At 41.4% G+C, this 20,365-nt stretch overlaps 1 protein-coding gene across 4 annotated transcripts in view; it reads left to right on the top strand.

Annotated features, from left to right (window-relative positions):
- The first annotated feature begins 257 nt into the window (after window positions 1–257).
- CPT1A (carnitine palmitoyltransferase 1A) overlaps window positions 258–20,365 on the top strand; it is a 37,256-nt gene continuing 17,148 nt past the window's right edge. Inside the window, exons 1-8 of one of the 4 annotated variants that reach the window (XM_038137659.1) lie at window positions 353–400; window positions 4,287–4,363; window positions 13,422–13,500; window positions 13,646–13,800; window positions 14,801–14,940; window positions 15,340–15,511; window positions 18,593–18,694; window positions 19,398–19,535. In XM_038137659.1, the coding sequence (XP_037993587.1) occupies window positions 13,660–13,800; window positions 14,801–14,940; window positions 15,340–15,511; window positions 18,593–18,694; window positions 19,398–19,535 (693 nt within the window). In that variant the 5' untranslated portion in view covers window positions 353–400; window positions 4,287–4,363; window positions 13,422–13,500; window positions 13,646–13,659. Of the gene's footprint in view, window positions 401–422; window positions 1,010–4,286; window positions 4,387–13,421; window positions 13,501–13,645; window positions 13,801–14,800; window positions 14,941–15,339; window positions 15,512–18,592; window positions 18,695–19,397; window positions 19,536–20,365 lie in introns of those variants that run through there. The other 3 variants (XM_038137657.1, XM_038137658.1, XM_038137660.1) reach the window with 3 other exon arrangements.

Here is a 20,365-nt window from a genome sequence, read left to right as displayed (position 1 = left end):
GTTCCTTCACCACCAAACAGGTGCCTCTCGCGCAATCCTCCTCCAAGGAGCACGTGTCTCCTCGCCTCGTTTACAGCCCCGGATCCTCTCCTCACAGTCCCCGAAGCTTCTTTCCCGCGGACGGTTGCGAGGCCACAAGGACCGCGTTTCCCGGTTCCTGTCGCAACCCCAGGACCGCCACCCACGCCACTTCCCCGCGGCTCTCCCTTCTTGCGTCCCGGTTCCCCGCCGGCCGCCCGCCCAGCCCAGGCCACCCCATCCCTCCCACGGCGGCTCCCCGCCCATCGCTGCTCCGCCTCCGCGGGGCGTGCAGGGGAGCGGCCGCCGTCCCACCGCTGCTTCCCGAGCGGCCGCCGCGGCACTCGGCCCGGTCACCGCCCGTCGCCGCCGGTCTCTGCAGGTGAGCGGCACGGGGCCCGGGCTCCGGGGGCGGGCGGCGGGGCCGTGTGCCCGCCGTGTCCGGCTGATTCACCGCGGGCTGCCGCTCCCCTCCCCCTTCAGCCGGGACGCTCCCGCAGCGCGCCGCCGTCCGCCTGCCTTGGGGCTGAGGAAGGGCAGCATCGGGGACAGGCGGACGGGCTCGCTTGGTCCGGTTTTAGCCTAATTATTGTTTCCATTAGGTCGAGCACGAAGTTCCGTGGTGCCTGTGCGAGTGCGCTGGGTGCTGCTTCCTAAGCGGGGCTCGTCCTTGCTGGAGAAAAGGGTGGAAAGGCAGGGAAGGGTGGTGGGCGCGGTGCTGGCGGGCGCCGGAGAGTCCTGGAAAGGCGCGGTGTCCTTGGCACCGTGCTCGCGGTCTGCCCCGGTGTGAGGGATAGCGCCTCAGCGCTGCAGATAAGGGCGGGGATGGGGGCAGGGGAGCGGTGTGACACAGGTACACCGGGAGATTCGCTGAATCTGTGCCGCCGCCGAAACAAAGGTGACACGGGTGACCCGCAGCTTCGTGGGGTTTGACTCGTAGCCGGGAGGAGTTTCACGTCTGTGGAAGTGTGCATGCGGCGTGGCATCGGCGGTGGGTTTGCGAGTGCGGAAACGAATTTATTGTGTGTGTGTGTATGAGAGAGAGAGAGAGACTAGTCTATATGTTCTTATGATTCCAGCCTGTAAAACCTATAAAAACCGCAGTCACTACAAACTGCTGGAACTACAAACACAGGAAATGTAGTATCTTGTTCAAGGCGTGACAGGTTTACTGCATGAGAATGCTAATTACACTTCTTGTAAAAAGGTGGACCAAGATTCTCGCAGCATCACATATTTCTCGCCTCATATTCCCACAGCTTTGGTCTTTGCTCTGTGTTCTCTGTTCTAAAATAGAAAATTGAACTTAAAATATTACTTGGGCTGTGATTCAGTTATAATAGATGTGTACTAGTGTTGATGAAACTGTAACAGGAAGCACCTTTTTTGGAAAGAGAAAAGTGCAAAGTAGGACCAAGACGTCTCATTCTTCCTCTTAACCTGGCAGTTTGTCAGCGCTTAGAGGACAATCTGCAGTCTAAAGGAAATTACAGTACAGAAAACTGCTCATTTCCTTTTCACGTGTGTGTAGGGGAGTAGCTCTGAAAATGGAGATCTGATTCCTCCGTTCTTCTTTCGTTATGTTTTCCCGAGTGCCTGACGTGTTCGGTTTCCAGATCTGCTAACTCCTTTATGCTTTTTCTGACCATCAGGACTGGATGATGCGTAAAACAAGTGTTGTGGGCTTCCGTGGTAACTAGCAGGTTCTTTTCCTCTTGTAAGCATATCGATATAAACTATTGACTGCCAGTTTACAGTAGCACGGGTGGTGCTGTGTGGATCTTTGTTAGCGCAGGAAATGTCACTTCACATGGGTACGCAGGAATCGGGCTCTGTCACAGCCTTGGCTTAGTTTGAAAGTTAAGTTGACCTGAGTGCTTTTGAAAATTCTGGGGTGTTTCAGCCCTGACTGAAGAGCCTCTTCCAGGAAGAAATCAGTATTCCTTGTTCAGGAAAAGCGTAACCTTGAACTACGGAGGCTTTTCAGCGCTGAGAGCCGGACTGGAAATCGCTGGGCTGCACGAGCCCCCCTTTTCCCCCTGCTCGCTGAGAGGTGCGCTCGGCTGCTCCCACCGCTCGCCGTCCTTTTCTCTGGGAACTTTTGTTTGGCAGCGCCTTCCCGGCGCGCGTGGAAAGGCCTGGAGCGGCCGGGGGCGCGCGGGGCGGGGCCGCGGCGGCGCGACCTTTCACCCACTTCTCGGCAGCCGTCACGTGAGCGCGCCCGCGCGGGGGCGCGCCGGGGGCGGGGGCGCGCCCGCAGCCCGGGGACGGCCCCGCTCGGCGCTGGGAAGCGGCGCTGGGAAGCGGCGGGAGCCGGAGCAGCCAGGGGGTCCCCTGCCCCCCGGGCGACGGTGAATCCCGAGTCTTCTCTCCAAAGTCTGGGATGAAAGGTGACTTAAGCAAATGTTTGTACTAAAAAGGCAAACAAATTACACCCCCGCCCCCCGAAAAAAAAACACAAATAAAACCTCAGCCAGTCAACAAAACTCCTAAACTATGTAATTTTTTTTGTATTTTTTATTTTTTTTTAACATTCCAAACCCATTGTCATTGCCCTGCAGCATGCTTGTGTCGTGGTCGTGAACTCCACGTTTGGAAAAACATGATCTAAAGACGGACCCTTCTTTCTTCGAGTCTGGGTTAAATTTAATGTGAATGTCAATTTAAATATTTTTGCAAATCTTTGGAACCGGTTCAGATTTGGAATCGGTCAGTCTTAGAACCTCATGCAAGCTGAAAGACTTTACTGAGATCTTTCAACCTTATGCAGTAAATGGTCATTGAATTACTGTGAGAGCAATTAACTCAGTTTGCTTCCTCATCACCACGCATGGTTGTCCGTCGTCCAGCATCTCTTAAGTTCTACAATGTGACATCTTTTATGTCTCATAAAAGTCCTGTCACTCCAGAAACATTTGTTGTCATAGGGAAGACAATAATTCTTCTTTACTGCAGGAGCACAGAAGCTCATTAAGTTCAAAGAGAGAGAGAAGGGTTCAGCTTGTATATTCTAAATGTCTGGGTATGGATTTTATAGCAGTTAAAAAGAAATGACCAGGTCTAGAGCCTAGTTTTTATGAGGTGGGGGAGGTTTCTGCATGGTATGATAACTACACAGTGTTTTAGCAGAGTATGCTTCTCTCTTAGATTATTCCAGATTTCTAGAAGGTCAGAGGATGTAGCTTGCTGGGACAATATAACATCTATTGCAATAGAGGCTAGAATGATCTAAGAGGCCTAGGAACAATATAGTATGTCCTGTCTAAGGGAAAAAAAAATCCCTAGAAATAATCCAACAGTCGTAAAAGTTTCTGGTTTGATTTTGGAGAGTTTTGGTGGTTTGTGTTTGTTGGGGTTTTGGGGGGTTGTTTATTTGTTGAAGTGTACATTTTGGAACCATCTTCTAGAGGAGCGTGCTATTGGGAAGAGGAGAGAGATCATATGATCCAGAAACTGTAGGGATTAATATTCCTTAGGGTTAGCCTAGTAATTAATTAACAGATTGTTTGCAAATCTCCTCTGCTTTGCCTCTTTCCAGATCAGGTGAGAAGACAACTTACTAACTATAGCTTTTCTCCTTGAAGTGCTGGTGAAAACAGTCTGCACTCTGAGAAATCTTGATGGCCTCTGTGTTGAGTCTAATGGAAGTTTAAAGCCTGCAGACAAACACTTGGTTAGATGTCTCAAACTGGATACTGAGCCTAGCATTGGAGTCTGGCTCCTGAAATTAACTCGCTTGTCACAGGAGCTGGCAGTCACTACTGGAGCCCTCAGAAATGACTGAGTGGGGAGCACATGAACTTTCTGTCACTCCACAGTTCCTCACCATCCTGGACGTGTTCAGTGTAAACAGTGTCATTCAGTGTAATGGAAAATAGTGTTTCAGAACCACGGTCTGTGACTATTTTCTCCACTGGCATCAGTACTTCTGAAACGGTTCCAATCTGATCCAGCCCCTCTGAGCAGTTGAAAGCTGTGTGTGAATCAAAGCTCACAGTGTTTCTCTTGACTTTCTGTTTGGGAGCTACAAAACTGAATGACTGCCATTGCTGCAGTGTAGGGTCTGTTAGGAGCTAGGAGCATTGGAATGAGTCTGCCTCTTGCTGTGTCCGAACTTATTCAGGATCTCAGGGGCAGTGAGCTTCTGGGATAGAAGGCTTGTGTCTGGCAAATAGATCTCAAGCCTGCTTTTAAGGAAGACAGCTGTTGGGGTATGTTTATGTTGCACTCATTGGCCTCTTTGTCATTATCTCTTTCCATCCATATAGACCTGTTGCTCCAGTTTGCCACCGAGGAAGGGAATAAGAAAATTGGCCCAAGATTCCAAAAGAGATATCTGCAGAGGGTAATGAACATATTCACCCACAGGTGATCTTGGAAAACTGCTGAAGTCAGGACATAAACTGTCTGTGGGGCCACAGGTTACTGAAGCCTTCTTAGCTGTTCTGATTTCAAACTCAGGGTGAGGTTTGCTGTGGGTCCCAGTGTTGCTGTAGCTGGGCTGATACATGTGTTCAGTTCTCTACCTTGGCTTGAGCCACAGCATTTGTTCATCTCTTAGTTGTGAGAAATCCTTAAAGACATTTGCAATTCCAAGAGACCACACCTGTCAGGTGTAGGTGAGGGTGGGAAGGATTGGAGCCAATGATTAGCAATAATCAAATATGAGAACTTGTCCCAACTTAAGTGTCATGAGAACACCTGTCAGGCTAATTTTGTTTTCGTCAGTGCTATGTTAATTCAGCATTTAAAGGAGAGTGACTCTTTGGTTTCTGTTTTATTTGTGTGCCATAGTCATTAGGTTCATCTGAGAAGCCTTGAGTAAACTTAATCCTTGTGGCTAATTTTTGCACAGATATGATATGGCTTCACTCCTCTCATATTTCTCTTAAAGATTTTTTGTCTGTAAAATATGATTAGTCATTGTAAGATAGCTGAGTTATTGGTAAGACTTGAAAGCAGCGAGTATCTGTGTCGTCCTGTATACTGAAGCATGATTAGGCATTATTGAAGGTTAGTAGGCAAAGAAGCAATTTAGAAATAGAAATTCTCAAGCGAATCACTGTGCCTGGTTAATCTTTATAGTAAGTTCAGAAGTGAGCACCCTGTGGAATGTCACATGAGCTAAGTATAAACTCAATAAACTGCTCTTTTTGAGGCTTTGGTATCTTGATACCTTTTTGCATAAGTGCAGTATACAGGAAGGTGCATTACCTGACAGAATATCAAAGAAACATATGAGAGATCAGGCAGTCTTTTTGTTCATGTGTTTCAATGTTTCAGCTACATATTTTATACTGTTTACTGAAGATTCTATAGAACAAGACCTGAATTTCCTTTGAAAGGCATAGAACTCTAGACAAATTTGCTGTTTGTTTAGATTTCTCCTGAACAGAATGCTTTTTCTATAGCTTAAATTTTGTTCAACTATGCATCGAAGGAGCACCATATGCTCACAGGTGAAAGCATTTTTGGCATCCTTTTGGCATTCCCTGGTTAGCTGCATTACCTTATTGATCTTCTTGCAGTAGGGCAGAATTTTGGCATTTATGTGAGTGACTGCCTCCCTGCCACTATCTGACCCAAGAGTGGATGGGACCTTGAGTTACTGGATGCTGCTGTGCAGTGTATATTTCAGTGCCTGAAATGATTGTATTTATAGCAAACCCCATGAAAAACCTCCATATACTTTACTGAAGTCACATCCATTTCATTATTGATGATACAGTGATTTTTAATTTGGTAGGAGCAGTCAGTGTTTTCTCTAGACAGGTGTATATACATGTGACATTGAATTTAAAGCTTCATTTTTTACTAGGAGCTTGTACAGTTTCCCACCATATCACTGCAAAATACGGGGCACTCAAAGTCAGCTCTGGAAATCTACCTGCTGCCTTAAAACTGGCAGACTTTCACTGGGCACGGTAGTGGTGTTTAAAATACCAATATGCATTTGAAAACCTTGTATAATAAAACTGTGGTGCTTTTCAGCGAAGGCAAAGTTACTGGAGTAACGCTGAAAAACTGAGATGAATCATTTTCTAGAGGGTTCATTCTTCAAAGTCCAGCTTCTTTTATCCTCCAAACTACTGGCATATTTTTGTCAGTTACAGAAAACTTGCTCTTTTTAAATATTTGGCTGCTTCTACCCATTTGAATTTCAAGGTATGCTGTTCATTTAAAGCAGTTGAAGCACAAGATTTCTTGTTCAGGCCTTAGTGCTCTGTAAGTTTATTTTTTTGCGGCAGAAGTCTTATGAAAACTCCTACATCAAATTTCTTAAAGCATCTCTGCAGGTTTGATAGTTCAAGCCCTTAATCCTCTTACTGGCTCTTCACTGGACTCTCTCCAGTAGTTTTATTTCTCTCATTGGGGAGCCCAGAATTGCATAGAGTTTTTGAGATGGGACCTCACCAGCACTGAGTCGAAGGGCAGAGTCACTTCCCTCAGCCTGGTGGCAGCAGTGCTCCTAATGCCCCCAGGGTTCTGTCAGCATCCTCTGCAGCCTCGCTGCCAGGGCACCTTCCTGCCCGTGTGCCACTTGCTGAGCTTTGCTTTCCAGCCACTCGGTCGCTGGTGTGTGGGGTCAGCCCTCCCCACCTGCAGCTCTTTGCACTTCTCTTTATTGAACTTCACAAGGTTTCAGCCTGCCTGTTGCTCCAGCCTGTCAAGGTCCATCTGGATGGCACTGGAAACCTTTAATTTATCAGCCGCTGCTCCCAGTTATAGTCCCTGTACTTGTGAATCCATCAGCAGTTTCGGTTTGGCCCTTGTTTTCCTCTGGTGGGTGGGGGTTTCTGTTGGTTTTATTTTTTTTTGGTTTTTTTGCACCCACTTCTGGGATGACTGTATGGGTCAGTTAAACTGTAGCACGTGGCAAAGTGTGGAAATAAATGAACAGGCTAGGAAGTTATTTGAGGATGTTGGCACTGGCTTTGCTGTGCTTCACTGTGTATCATTTCATTGCAAACACACTGTCTGGGCAAAGTCAGCTGCCACAGTTTCGTCTGAATACTTTGTGTAGGTGGCACCGAAGGCTTGGACTGACGGGACCATCAATAACAGAAATCCAAGTGAAACGTGTAATAATGCATGAGGAGATTGGATAAACATCTCAGTGTTTGGAATTCTCTTGCTTTTGATTTAATGCCTGGTATGAAATCAACAGATTTGAGCATACAAAGTTCTTTAGTGATCTGTGAAAAACAAAATACATTCATAGTTTTGGCTTGCTGGGAGATAGAAAATGCAAATTGCCATAGTAATGGCTTACACAGCTGAGAGAAAATACTTGGTCACTGTCTCAGCACAAACACAGCACTGCTGTTTGAGTGTTTAAATACTGACTTTAATTTCATTAAATTAAATGAAGAGTCCTCAGACTCTTAAAATTCAGTGACCTACCCTAAAGTGTCAAAATATGTTATCATTAAACATATAAAATACGGCTTTTGGGTGTCTGTTTTCTTTTAAAAGCTGTAGCAAGCTGACCTCCTGAAGGGAGATTTGGACAGCAAAATACTGGATAAATTTCTACAATATTTTCAATATTTAAAGAGGTTTCAGACTTGAAGTCTTTTACAAAAACTTTTGAGAACTCCAGAATTATTTTCTAGTTTTCTGTGGCTGCTTTTAACATTCAAACAGTAACTCTTACTGATTTGCATGTTAATAGAAATAGATTCCCTCCCCCTCGCTTTTCTCTTTTAAATTAACTGGTTTGGGGTCAGACCAAGACTTTAGGGTACTTGCTTGGTTTTCCAAATTCAAGGTGTCTAGCTTTAACTGGAAATTTTAATATAGTTTTAAGTATGTTTACTAAATAAAATTTGGTTTCATGTACTTTCGTCTGATATTTTTCTCCACTTCTCATCTTGAAAGCTTCCTTAAAACAATGTCATTTTAAATAGTTTAGTATCACACTTTTTTCCTCACCAGACTCAATTTGAAACTGGAGTGCCAAGCTTATCGTAGTAAGTTAGTTTACTGTAAGAAACAAATGAAGAATTCTTCAGGGTCAAGTTTCTGTTGTGGTTCGTTGGATTTTTTGTTTTGTTTTGGGTTGTTTTTTTTTTCCTTCTAAGCTTGCCTAGTAGGAACTTGGCAGGAATCAGAAGACAAAGCCATTGTCATAAAATGCTTCTCATTGCTTGATCGGTGGTGCCTTGTATCTGCCTGAAGTTATGAGGGTTTCTGGGTAATTTTGAATTCAGAAATGCCGTGATACAGGTAATTCTGATTTCAGAATTGCCATCATACCTGTAATGCTGCAAGTCTACCCACCATCTATGAACACTCTGTGCCTTGGGTGCCAAGGATGTCTGTCTGAGAGCTCTGACAGTATCAAACCTGTGTGTGGTGGTACCTAGCCATGTTCTCAGAAAAACTATATGCAGCAGCCATTGCTTTTTGTAGAAAAATGTCAATTTTGGATTATCCGAGTAAAATAATTGGAGAGAATTGTTTTGTGGTCTTGGTTTGGTTACTGACAGTCATATGCCCTGCATATTAAAGCTAATCTATAAATAGGTGTCAGAGACCTGTGAGGAGAAATTCAAACTGAATTATCAATGTACCTTGAAAGTGAGAGTCGTAGAATGAAGTCTTTCATCAAAGCTGTTCAGGATCAAGTGAATGAGCCCTCTTCAGCTTTCCTCTGCATTTGTTAACTTCCTTTGCAGAAAAAGGAGTATTGATGTGAAAACTGTGTTTAAGTAATATGTGTCTTTTTGTTAGATGTTTAGAATCCTGACAAGGAGAAAGGACATGGGTTTTCTATTTAAGAGGAAGAGGAAACAGGGGAAAAGTGAATTGCATGAGCTAAGCAATGTATAGGAAGCAAGTGACATGCTCTTAAAGCCTAAGATTTGCATTTGTTGTGAGGTATAGGTGTGACTTTATTCTTTTTAGCACTGTCACTTTATCCATGTAAAGTGTATGAAATTCACAGAAAGATAAAAAAGATTCATACTCATTAGTGTTTTCAGGAGTAACTGCTTCAAGAATTAATTCCTTGGTTTGTGCAGCTGTAATGCAATTAGCTTTTGTATCGTGGCTTGCTGCTATTTTAAAATGCGTATGGCAGTTCTTTCACTGTGCTTCAGAGAGACATTGCCAACCGCTGGTAACTTCTTGCATGCCTGACTTAAATGGAAGCATCCTGCACATGGGACCTCTCTTAGCCTCAGATTTTCCAGAGCTGAAGCCTTTATCTCCTTCTGTGATTGTAGGAACCTTTAAGTCCCAACACTGACTGTTCAGTGTCTGCAACCTGAAGTCATAAGGTCTGTGAGTTAAACCTCAGTCTTTGTGGTGTAAATGTCCTGAAACTGCAAAAATGACAATGTGAGGATGCTTTTTGCATAGCAGATGTAGCAGCATAGTTTTGCAGACCATCAGCACATAAGCTTTCTAGTGTGTAATGTGTTTTCTTGACTTAAAAGCAACATCCAGCCTAGCAATGCTTGTTTATAACAATGAGGAAAAAATTGTGCTTAGTTTAGTTTGGCTCAAGCGGAGGTACGAAAGAGGAGAAACATCTGCAACTGTTACAGCCTGTTTGAATTTAAATAAAGCCAGATAAGAGCAAGGAACAGGCAGCTTTCTTCTTTAAATAAAAGGAAAAAAACTCGCAAAGAATCAATAAACCAAATTTTAAGGGGCAAAGTCTGTGTTTTTAAGGTACATTAATATTATAAGAGAACACTGCAAGGAACGAAAGCAGCCATTTCAGATGAGTTGTAGAAATTACTGCGCTGAGGGTTTTTTTCCTCCTTTGAGTAAGACTCTGCCAAGCTGCTAGGAAAGTCAAGAGCTGATGTTGATGGCTCTCCGTTGGGAGCGAGGTTAATTAGTGTGTGCTGTGCAGAAATATGCTGCAGACCCGAGTGCCCGCGGTTGGAAGGAGCTATTGTAGCAGTGCTGCTTGAGTGATTGATGTGGGTGCTGCCTCAGGAGCAGTGGCAAGTCAAGTTTAAAAGTCCAAGGCTCCGCCTGTGCCCTTTCCCCTACTTTGCTGGCGAGCACGTGGCAGCGCAGGAATGCAGCGAGGGGAAGTGCACCGCGGCTTATGATTAAATTGGCCTTTAAGGAGGAAAACAAGTGCTCAAAGAGGCGGACTTGGGGAAGCCTTTGGTGTTCCGCCGTCATAATTCAGGGCAGTTTTAAAGGCTTATGGTTTTTAAAAGTAAAGGAAAAGAAAATTAAAAGAAACAAGCTGTTTTATTGTTTCACATCTTAATGCCAAGCAATACAGTCCTAGAACTGGACTGTATTTGTTTTCAGGGCTCGTTTGCTTTATTCAGGACTAATTCTTGGTGGATTTTTTTTTCATTTGAGAATAAGGGATATTTTCCTTAATGAAGCTTATTTATTTTTATGAGAATGCTAAATTTTGGTTCATTAAAATGTCAGGTTGACTGTTAATGCCTGATGCTATTTAGAATATTTTTCTGCCTTGGGCAGTAAAAAAAAGCATGTGCATAAAAACGAAAGGGTTCCTGAAATTCTTTCCATTCAGAAACAAAGAGGAGGTTAATTAAAAATTTCTAGGCTGAGAAGTCACAGTGGAGTTGAAGGGTAAGGGAAACTAGCTGATCTTGTACTTAAGACACTGGCATTCCAGAATACAAAATTCCATGAGTGAACTGAGCAGAACCTGTTGGCCCTTCTTGAGACAAATCCAGGTTCCTCATTCTCTGTATGCAAATACGGTTCTTTGTATGTGTTTGTTGGGGTTTTATCATCCCACTCTTAATAGTGCCACTAAATATATGATAAATTCTTAACTTTGAAAGCTTTTGCAAACCCTGTTGGGTTCAGGTTATAGCGTGTATTACTGCTGCCTCTCCCTGCTTTATTGCTGTCTTGTCAGCTGGTGATGACCAGTTTAAATGAATGAATGGACAGCTGACTTTGACTTCCTCATACTTGCCTACAGCAGAGCCCGTATAAGTAGTTGTTAGTGACAGAGTCATTAAGTACTACAAATTGCAGTTGTTAATCGGGCGCACAGGGCTTGTGTTAAAGCTTTTGAAACTGATGTTCAAAGCTGGTTTGTGTTCTTCTAATTTGCTCTTCCTTGTTATTCTAATCAGACACTACACACACATAAATCAATTGCATACTATCTGTAGGATACTGCGAGCTTTAGGTGCCTTGATTCACCCAGCTTCTAAAACCTGAGCAGTGGCTGATGGATTTGTGAGATCTGTGAGTTACCATCAGGCACTGTAGCAGTAGTTATATTGCAGAGGTGGATCACTGTAGGCTGGTCCAGGAACAAGCACGTTACATATTGCAAAGAATCCATGCCCGTTGGTCAGCAACCTTAGTGGATGATGTGCAACAGCATTTACCTCATTCATCTCTGCCGAGTATTCCTTCTCTTTCTATATTGTGTATTTTTTCCTAAGCCTACGGTTATTGTTGCATCCCAGGCGCCTGGTTGCTCATACACATTGGCACCCATTCTTTGTGTTTCAGGTAACTTTGGTTAAGTAGAGTATTTACAGACTAGAGGAGCAGCACTCTGGTCATAATGAACTGCTTTTGAAATGCCCACCTAAATTGCTCTGGTTAATCCTCATGTGCTGTTCAACAGGCATTAAGAGTCTACCACAAATTAATAACTAGCTTTAGGTTTGCAAACAAAATGCAAATTTTAGCTTTTAGGATTTAAAAAGGGTAAAGTCATTGTACTTTTTTTTGATTTTGCTTACATAGAAATGTCAGTGCAAGGTTAAAACACTTGGTATTGATAATGTGTTTTGTACCAATCTCAATCTAAAACTTACCCTTGAATCCCGACCTATAGATGGGGCAATAAATTCCACTACTATTTAATCATACTTGTAGGAGGATATTGGTTTTGGGGCTATGCATGAAAATTTTGGTAAGCTGATAAATTAGGTTGGACAAGAGACTGACTTTGGAATCATGATGGTCTCCTCAGGAATACATAGTTTTGACCTTTTCAATGTTATACATATATTCTGTCTGCAAAAATCTACTTGCTAATTGTAAGTGCTCAAAAAACATTCGTCTGAATCAATAATTAGTAGGAGTAACTTTCAGGGTGTTTATGTATAAATGCTAGTTACAAGAACTAAGAAAAGCTATGGAATTACCCGCAAATTTAACAAGGACAAGTGCCAGATTCTGCGTTTGTGTTGGGGCAACCCTGGATGTTTGTTCAGACTGGGGAATGAGAGGCTGCAAAGCAGCACCATGGAAAGGGACCTGCGGGTCCTGTTTATGGGAAGCTGGATCTGAGCCAGCAGGGCCCCTTGCAGCCAGGAGGGCCAGCCCTGTCCTGGGGGACATCAGGGACAGTCAGGCAAGGGAGGGGACTGTCCCCTCTACTCTGCACTGGGGCGGCCTCACCTCAAGTGCTGGGGGCAGTTTTGGGTGCCACAACGTGATAAAATATATATAAAGCCCTTAGAGTCCCGAGGAGAGCTGTGGGGATGGTGAAGGGTTAGAGGGGAGAGAGGGCAAAAGGAGCAGCTGAGGTCACTCACTCTGCTGAGCCTGGAGAAGAGGGGACTGAGGGAAATCCTCATTGCAGTTACAACTTCCTTGTGAGGAAAGGAGGAGAGGCAGGCACTGATCTCTTCTCTCTGGTGACCAGTGATAGAACCTGAGGAATGGCCTGAAGCTCTGTTGGGGAAGTTTAGGTTAGATATTTGGAAAAGGCTTTTCACCTAGAGGATGGTTGAATGCTGGAAGAGGGTCCCAAAGGAAGTGGTTGCAGCCCCAGACCTGACAGAATTCAAGAGGTGTTTGCACAACACTCTCAGGCACATGGTGGGATTCTTGGGGCTACATTGGGTTTACATTTCTGTTTTAACTTCCAGTGGGTTTGGTTTGAGTCTTATGTGGCAGCTTGGTATAATTGTCTTCTGTCTATATTGGCATGGTTGTTGATACTTATTTGGGCAGTTAAGCTGAGCTGCAATTCCATGAAATTCCATCATGGTTTCAGATTTCTTTGGGGAGGTAATTTTTCTGACAGTTGTGATTTGTTTTCCTCAACTCTGCATAGTTTTGATTTTTGCAGTTATTTGCCAGTCACAGCACAGAGCCACAGGGACTGTAGTCTCTTATTGCTTTGAGTAATCATCTTGAAATTAGGATATGGAGAAGATATGGCCAGAAGCAGCTTTGTTTTTTTAGCTGAGGTGAAAACTTTCAATACCTTTTGTTTCAAATATAACATTTTCTGAATCTCCTCTGAAATGTAAGATGCTCTGTACCTGTGATATATTTTTTCTAAATGTTTTTGCTTTCACTTTCTGTTCTGCTCTGATTTTTTCTATGTATTGTGTGTATAGGTGATATGCAGCTATCTGTGATGCTGTCAAAATGCCCGAGTTACACAAGTGTTTTCTTTTCATTTGCAGCTGTTTTGTTAAAAGACGTGCCTTAAATTAACCTTCAGGACACTCAGACTGAAGTGCAAACAGAGCCTGTAAGGAAAAGGCAAGTACTATATATGAATTCTTCATACTTGGAAATCATTGCCAAAATCATGGCAAAGATTTGCCATATCTTGCTAGAGATGGACTTGGTCCTAGTTCCTCTGAACAAAAGGGAAATGCTCTTCCTGAACTTTGTTTTTTGACAGATCTCTCACTGAAAATGGCGGAAGCTCATCAGGCAGTAGCTTTTCAGTTTACAGTAACTCCAGATGGGATTGACCTGCGGATGAGCCATGAGGCACTCAAACAGATTTACCTGTCGGGTGTCTATTCATGGAAGAAGAAGTTCATCAGATTTAAGGTATGCTTAAGTAGTCCACTCCACCAAACTTATGGGTTGTTTAATGTTTCATTAATTTATTGAAGTTTTTTTAGGGAAAACTGATTTTTTTTTCCTTTATGGTAAATAAGGTTCCTCATTGTGAAAGATTTAGGGGGTTTTATTTAAGACAAGGGGTGCTGAGGAAGGTGACAGAGGGTGATACTATAAAGACTGAAAGTGTACATATTTTTTATTTATTCTATGGAAGCAAGATGAAGCAGATGTAGAAATTAACTGACTTCATTCTCTTCCTAATGCACCACGTAATAATGTAATCTTTTAGCAGAAGTCAAAAGTACAACTAGTTGCAATCTTTAGCGTCATATGTCTTAGAGGTACAAGGCTACACTCTTTATTATAGCTAAGTAGTATTGTTTCTGATGAGGTATTTGATAAAGATTGTTTTGTTCATGGGATTATAGTTGTAAATATCTGTTTCATTAGTAGCAATCTACATAAACTACAGGTTATCTTCAACATCTCTTTCAAAACCATTAACATATTAACAGAAATCTCACTAAAATTTTCTAAAAAGCCATTAGAAGAACTGTTTAAATTCTATAAAAAAGGTAATTCTGGTTCTCAGGAGGATATTTTTATTTGGTAGGATATTTTTGTCATGTATTCATGTAGAAGGGTCTAACTCAGTGTAAGTTGAAATTATTGAAGTGTCATTTGTTTTAGAGTTGTTAGTTTCGCTATTTGTAGTAAGACTTGCAGCAGGATCAGTGGTGTCTATAAGAGAATGTAAAAGTTCCTTTCATTGTTGATATCATTGTTACAATTTTCTGTAGTAATCAAATTTAGGTAAATCCATTCCCTACTGCTGAGATAATCTCATGTAAGAGAATGTTGGATAATCTTAACTACTTGTTTATAACTAAATGACTTAAATGTGTTGATTTTTTGTTTCTTTCCATGGTTATATGAAGTCAGTCACTTTGGTATGAAAAAATTATGTGAAGGCTTTTCTTTCCAGAACGGAATTATCACCGGTGTTTACCCTGCTAGCCCATCTAGCTGGCTTATTGTAGTTGTGGGTGTGATGTCAACCATGTATGCTAAAATTGATCCTTCCTTAGGGATAATAGCCAAGATCAACCGAACACTTGATACAACGTAAGTAGACTGAAATGTTAATGTTTCTCTAAAGGGAAATCAGCTTTATTTGCAGTTGCTCTTAAAGCTATTTCTGTTAAAATGTATCAGTTTTGGAACAGTATGTTTGTGACGCCATAAGCCAAACAAACGGCTGTATGAGGATATGAAATAGGGAGGTTGTACCAGTATTGCTGCATAATTCTGGGTATTTGGGAGGGACATTTGGGAACTTTTATGGCCTTTGATGTTGCTGCATGAAAAGGTCTTTGGAAAGAAATTTATGAAATCAGGGTAAGCAGGCATAAAGCTTGTGCAAGGCCTGTCCATACTACCATTAGACTTATGTTTGCAATACCAGCTTCTCTTTGTAGCTTAAATGGACACTAACTGGCATATGCTGGCTTTTGTTTTAAATAGTGGCTATATGTCAAACCAAACACAGAACATTGTGAGTGGAGTACTTTTTGGCACAGGGCTTTGGGTTGCCCTTATCGTCACAATGCGCTACTCCCTGAAAATGCTGCTCTCCTACCATGGTTGGATGTTCTCTGAGCATGGCAAGCTTAGTGCTGGCACCAAGTTTTGGATGGTAAGGATATGTTGGCTTCGTTTCATCTTAACTTGTAACTCAAATCAGTACTTGAAGCCTTGAAAGAAAATTCTGTAGTTTTATTTCTTTCTTGTGTTTTTAGTGTCATGGGACAGGAGGCTGTTAGGTAGCTATTTCTGCTGTCACCCTTCTAATGCTGTAATGAAACTATTCATTGTGGCCTTCTAGAAGGAAGAATAAACACTTCAAGAGTAACTTCTAAGTTGTCCAACGCCTTGGGCCTGTGTGACTCAATACCTGCTTTTTCTCTATGTGCAAGTACAGTTAAAGATCTTCAGCTGCAGCACCAAAGAATCTTGTCCTCACAGAAAGGGCTCCCCTAATTATTTGTTGTAATGTTAGGATTTCTAGTCATCCATTATAAAATTATTCTTATGCTTGAAGAACATGTTGCTGATTGTTGTTTCAACTGATTTATTGGCATGCCTCCAAAATTAATTGGGGAAGAAGCATAAGGTGTTGGTAGCATGTTACACAGTTTTCAGATAAGGATGAGGTGAGAGTGGTGTGTCTGCTGTGGATTGTTGTGGTGCTTTGGAAAAGGATTCTTAAAGGATATGATAGGTATAAAGTGAGGAAACATAGATATCAGTGCTGCAAGAGATGAAGTGAGGTTTTGCTACTTGGACTCGGTTGTTTCATCTCATTTTTGCCTGTATTGTGATAGAAATTGCTCAGTTTCTGTACTGTGATAAAATCAGTCTCTGTAGCCTCAAAAATTAACAGATGTGTGTTAAACTAAGCACAGGTCATTGTTAAACTAAGCACAGGTTTAATGATGGGAGCTATTCAAGCATAGGTATCCAGAATGGTATGCACTAAAATTAGGTTTAATGTTTGTCTGGTACAAGTGAAATTTCTAATTGATGGTTTCTCCTGGAAGCAGTAGCAGCCTCATGACCCAAATTGGTACCAGAGTCCAGAGGCTCTGAATGGTAAGGCTTTCTGTCAATTGCTTGGAGCTGTAGCTGCCTTGGTTTTCAGCATGCCCTACCAGATAGATTCTTCAAAGCTCTTAATATTGCCTTATCAACCTTAAAACAGTATGAACTGTAATGCTACTTACCATGCTTTGTTGCATATTGTATTTATCAGTTTTTGTCTACCATATGTGTTGCATATGTATTTTGTTGTGTATTGTATGTGTTTAAAAGTACAGAACACTGAAGGTGTATGCCCAAGTGTCTCATCTATACCTACTATGAAGGGCCATTTAACTAGACCCAGCAAAACTAGTGAAAGAGCTCCAACTACCCTAACTGTCTAGATTTTTATAATACTGTTTTCTCTTCAAATTATCATGCAGATCAAAAACCTGAACTCTGATTTCAGTCACAGTACAAAGTGATTTTTCAGACTGGTTGCTAGTTTTAATCAGCATATTTCACCTTGTAAAATCAAATTTCCTGTATCAGTGTTAGGGGAAAATCCAAATATTAGTTGCCATTTTTAAAAATAAATTAAAAAGTGGTAATTGTATGTGAAGAGGTTCAATATGTGTTAGAATGACATTATTTACTGTGTCTGCATATGAAGTCAGTGATGTAATGAAACGTGTGTGTCTGTCAGAGCACTTTATTGGTCTCAAGCCATTATAATTTCTCTATTACAAGTTTTTTTTAGAGATAAGTGCTGTGATATGTGTTTGCTGGTTTTTGTCAGTTGAGCAGGTACTCTCTTAAAATAATTTTATCCTTTTCTGGCTTAAGAGTTTTGGAATAAAATTGTCTTCAAGTATGAAATTAGATTTCCAGATGAAAAGCTGAGCTTTCTCTTTCCCACCTGTTTCCAAAATTATCTTGTCCTGAAGCACAGCTGGATTTCAGACCTCTGTGGTGCATCTCATGTACATCTGATAGCTGTGATCCATTTGCAGGGAGGTCTTTGTTGCTGGTAATACTCTGCAATTGTTAGTCGTTTTGTGCTGCCTAAAACTGTCTCCTCTGGCTGTGCTGACCCAGGAAGCTGAGAGGGAGGAAAAGCTCGACCTTCTAACAGTTTTGTAAGGAGAAGTTTTCAGAATTTAGTAGTGAAATGACGTCCTCTGTTTTATTCTATCTTGTCCGTTGGCTTATATCTACTATCCTGTGTATTGGACCAAGATTACACTTTGACAGTAAAAGTTCCACTGGGTTGTTGGAAAATTAAGTCACTTCACTTGACTTTCATTCTGAAATAGGGTGGCAGTGTCAAAATCCTTTCATGAGTAGCCTAGAAGTTGCATGGCCTAGAATTTCAGCTTAGTGTGTGCTGCAGCTGAAAACTAGTGGTGGACAGAAAAGTTGCTTCTGTTTTCACTCTCCTGTGGAACACAGGAGATTCTGCAATATCTGAAGCTTAAGTTCTCTCAGGCTTTTTTGTTTCATTGCTGGGGTTTTTTTTGTAACACAAGCACTGAGTGTACCACTGGCATGCTTGCACAATTTGGTATGTTCAAATCATGCAGTAGACTACCTGAGATTGATTCATGCTTGAATTAACTCCCTGTAACATCGATCCTATTATTGATGTTGAGCTGTAACTTTGGAAAGCATTAAACCATGATACAAAAGCATAATTATTATTTTTACAGATTACTGTAGTTCTCTAGAAACCTTAGCTGAGTCACAGGCTTGATAATGATTGTGTTTTGAAGCACAATTTAGGTATGTTTCTGCTATCTGCTATGTAATATAGTAAAAGGTCAACTGGTAGATGTGAGTTTTTTAATCTTTCCGGAGGGGAATGTATGAAGAAAAGAAGTGCTAAGTAACTGTATTTATATTGAGATCACAGTGTGCCCTACATAAACAGCAATATTGTCTGAGACAGGGTGATAACTGGGAAGTCAGGAATGACCATGCCTATCTTGCTCTTCCGCTGCCATGTTGTTTAACCTTTAGGAAGTTAGTTTCTGTCAAGGCCTTTTTTTTACATGTGAAACCGTGATAAATGGGTTAGCTTCCTAAATCTAGTGCAGTATAATTTACCAGTGAAAAGGACTGTGAATTACATTACACATTTATTCTTCCATTGAACCTAATAATTTGGTGTGTGTATTTTGTTCTTGCTTTTCTTCAGACCCTTGTAAAACTTTTCTCAGGGCGTAAACCCATGTTATACAGTTTCCAGACATCTTTACCACGATTGCCAGTTCCAGCTGTTAAAGACACAGTTAATAGGGTATGTACATTCACCAGTTTATTTTCTTCAGTAGCACAGAATCCATACCTAGATGCCTTTTGGGGTGTTTTTGCCATGCCTCATGAAACACTGCCTAGTAGTATTAATATGGTGAAACAGATTCAAACTTCTGCATGGAAATGAAAATAAAGATTGTGACAAACCAGTGAAACTGGTGACAGTTTGAAGCCAGTGTGATTCACACTGGGTGACATGATGCCTGTTGTTGTAGGGCTGTGCCGCAAAGTGTGATTTCCAGGGTGTTTGAAACACACTACTTCTGTTATCCTCCCCAGTTGTACAGTGTTATTAAATGTGTGTGCTATAACACAAAACCTTGTGGCACAATGGGTAAACATGGCAGTATGTCACAGAAACTGAAGGTTTGATTTTTAGAGAAGGAAAAAAAAATCTCTGCTACTGAAGAAGCAGCTTGCCTTACCCTTTGGAGTGGAAAATATTTAGAAACGTTACCTCTTCCACTTGTGTTTTGCTCACAAATGTCTGAAAAAATACTTTATTTTTTGAAGTTTGCAGCAGACATTTAGAAGAGCATATACTCTTGTTTTAAAAACATGGTATTTGCAGCCTTATGGGTTGACCCTGGATAATCTCTGTTTACTGTTGAAGTGCTTTATGTAGGAATGGTGAGAAGCTACGTATTAGTTCCTGTACTGATGCTAATTCTTTTCTTGTGTTCTAGTATCTGGAGTCAGTTCGACCACTTATGGATGATGAAAAGTTCAAAAGAATGGAGGGTCTTGCCAAAGATTTTGCTTATAATTTGGGACCAAGGCTTCAGTGGTATTTGAAGCTAAAATCCTGGTGGGCCACCAATTATGTAAGTAGATAAATAGGAGGCTCAGTTGTTCAAATTACATTATTTGTTCCCTGGTGCTCTTTTTGGCATAAACTGCATTTTTTTCTTAAATGTAAAAGAAGGAGATTGAAACTGCTTAATATTTTTTAAAGTGCATGTGACTTTGCATGTAAATAATTTGTGGGATTTGGTAAACAGCATGGTGAGCAAAGGTGAATAGAACTTGAAAAAAATGAACCCTTATTTTGTGTTTTGTTATTCTGGAGAATTTTGCTGTTAGGATTGCTTTTGAGGTTTGTTTATTTGTTTGTTGAGCTTGATAACTCAATAATTGGCCTGGCTACCCAGATAGATTAGAAGAATGATTTAGAACAGTTTTTTTAATATAGAGCAGCTGAGGCAAATATAAGAAAAATGAAGAACTGTATCAATTGAGTTAAGCTGTCTTTTCTTTTTTTTTCTTTTTTTTTTCTTACCTAAAATAAAATAAAATTCTACCCTCAACATCATAGTATGAACTGTAATGTTAATTCCTTCTTCATATATTATCTAACATACCCAGGTAGCCTAACCTGTCCTGGCAAAGGCTGTAAAGCATTCAGGATATCCGATACATTTTAAATATTATGTGGAGACCATGACTTCTTGAAACCTTATCAGAGAGATATAGCTGAATTTCATTTAGTTCTCTCACCCTTTTTTCCCTGTTTTCCCTGAAGTCTGATAGAAATTAGCAGGGCAGGGATTATTGTCTATTTAAGTGCTAGCAGTTTCCTTCCCACTTCTGGTTGGAATGTTGTCTTGTGGAGCCATCAACATAGAAGACAAACTGTGGAAAAGATGAGATTTTA

This window comes from Motacilla alba, chromosome 5 (genome assembly GCF_015832195.1).
Source record: "Motacilla alba alba isolate MOTALB_02 chromosome 5, Motacilla_alba_V1.0_pri, whole genome shotgun sequence".
Lineage (NCBI taxonomy): Eukaryota > Metazoa > Chordata > Aves > Passeriformes > Motacillidae > Motacilla > Motacilla alba.
Note: the sequence above shows the minus strand (reverse complement) of the source record. Positions and strands in the feature narration are given on the sequence as shown.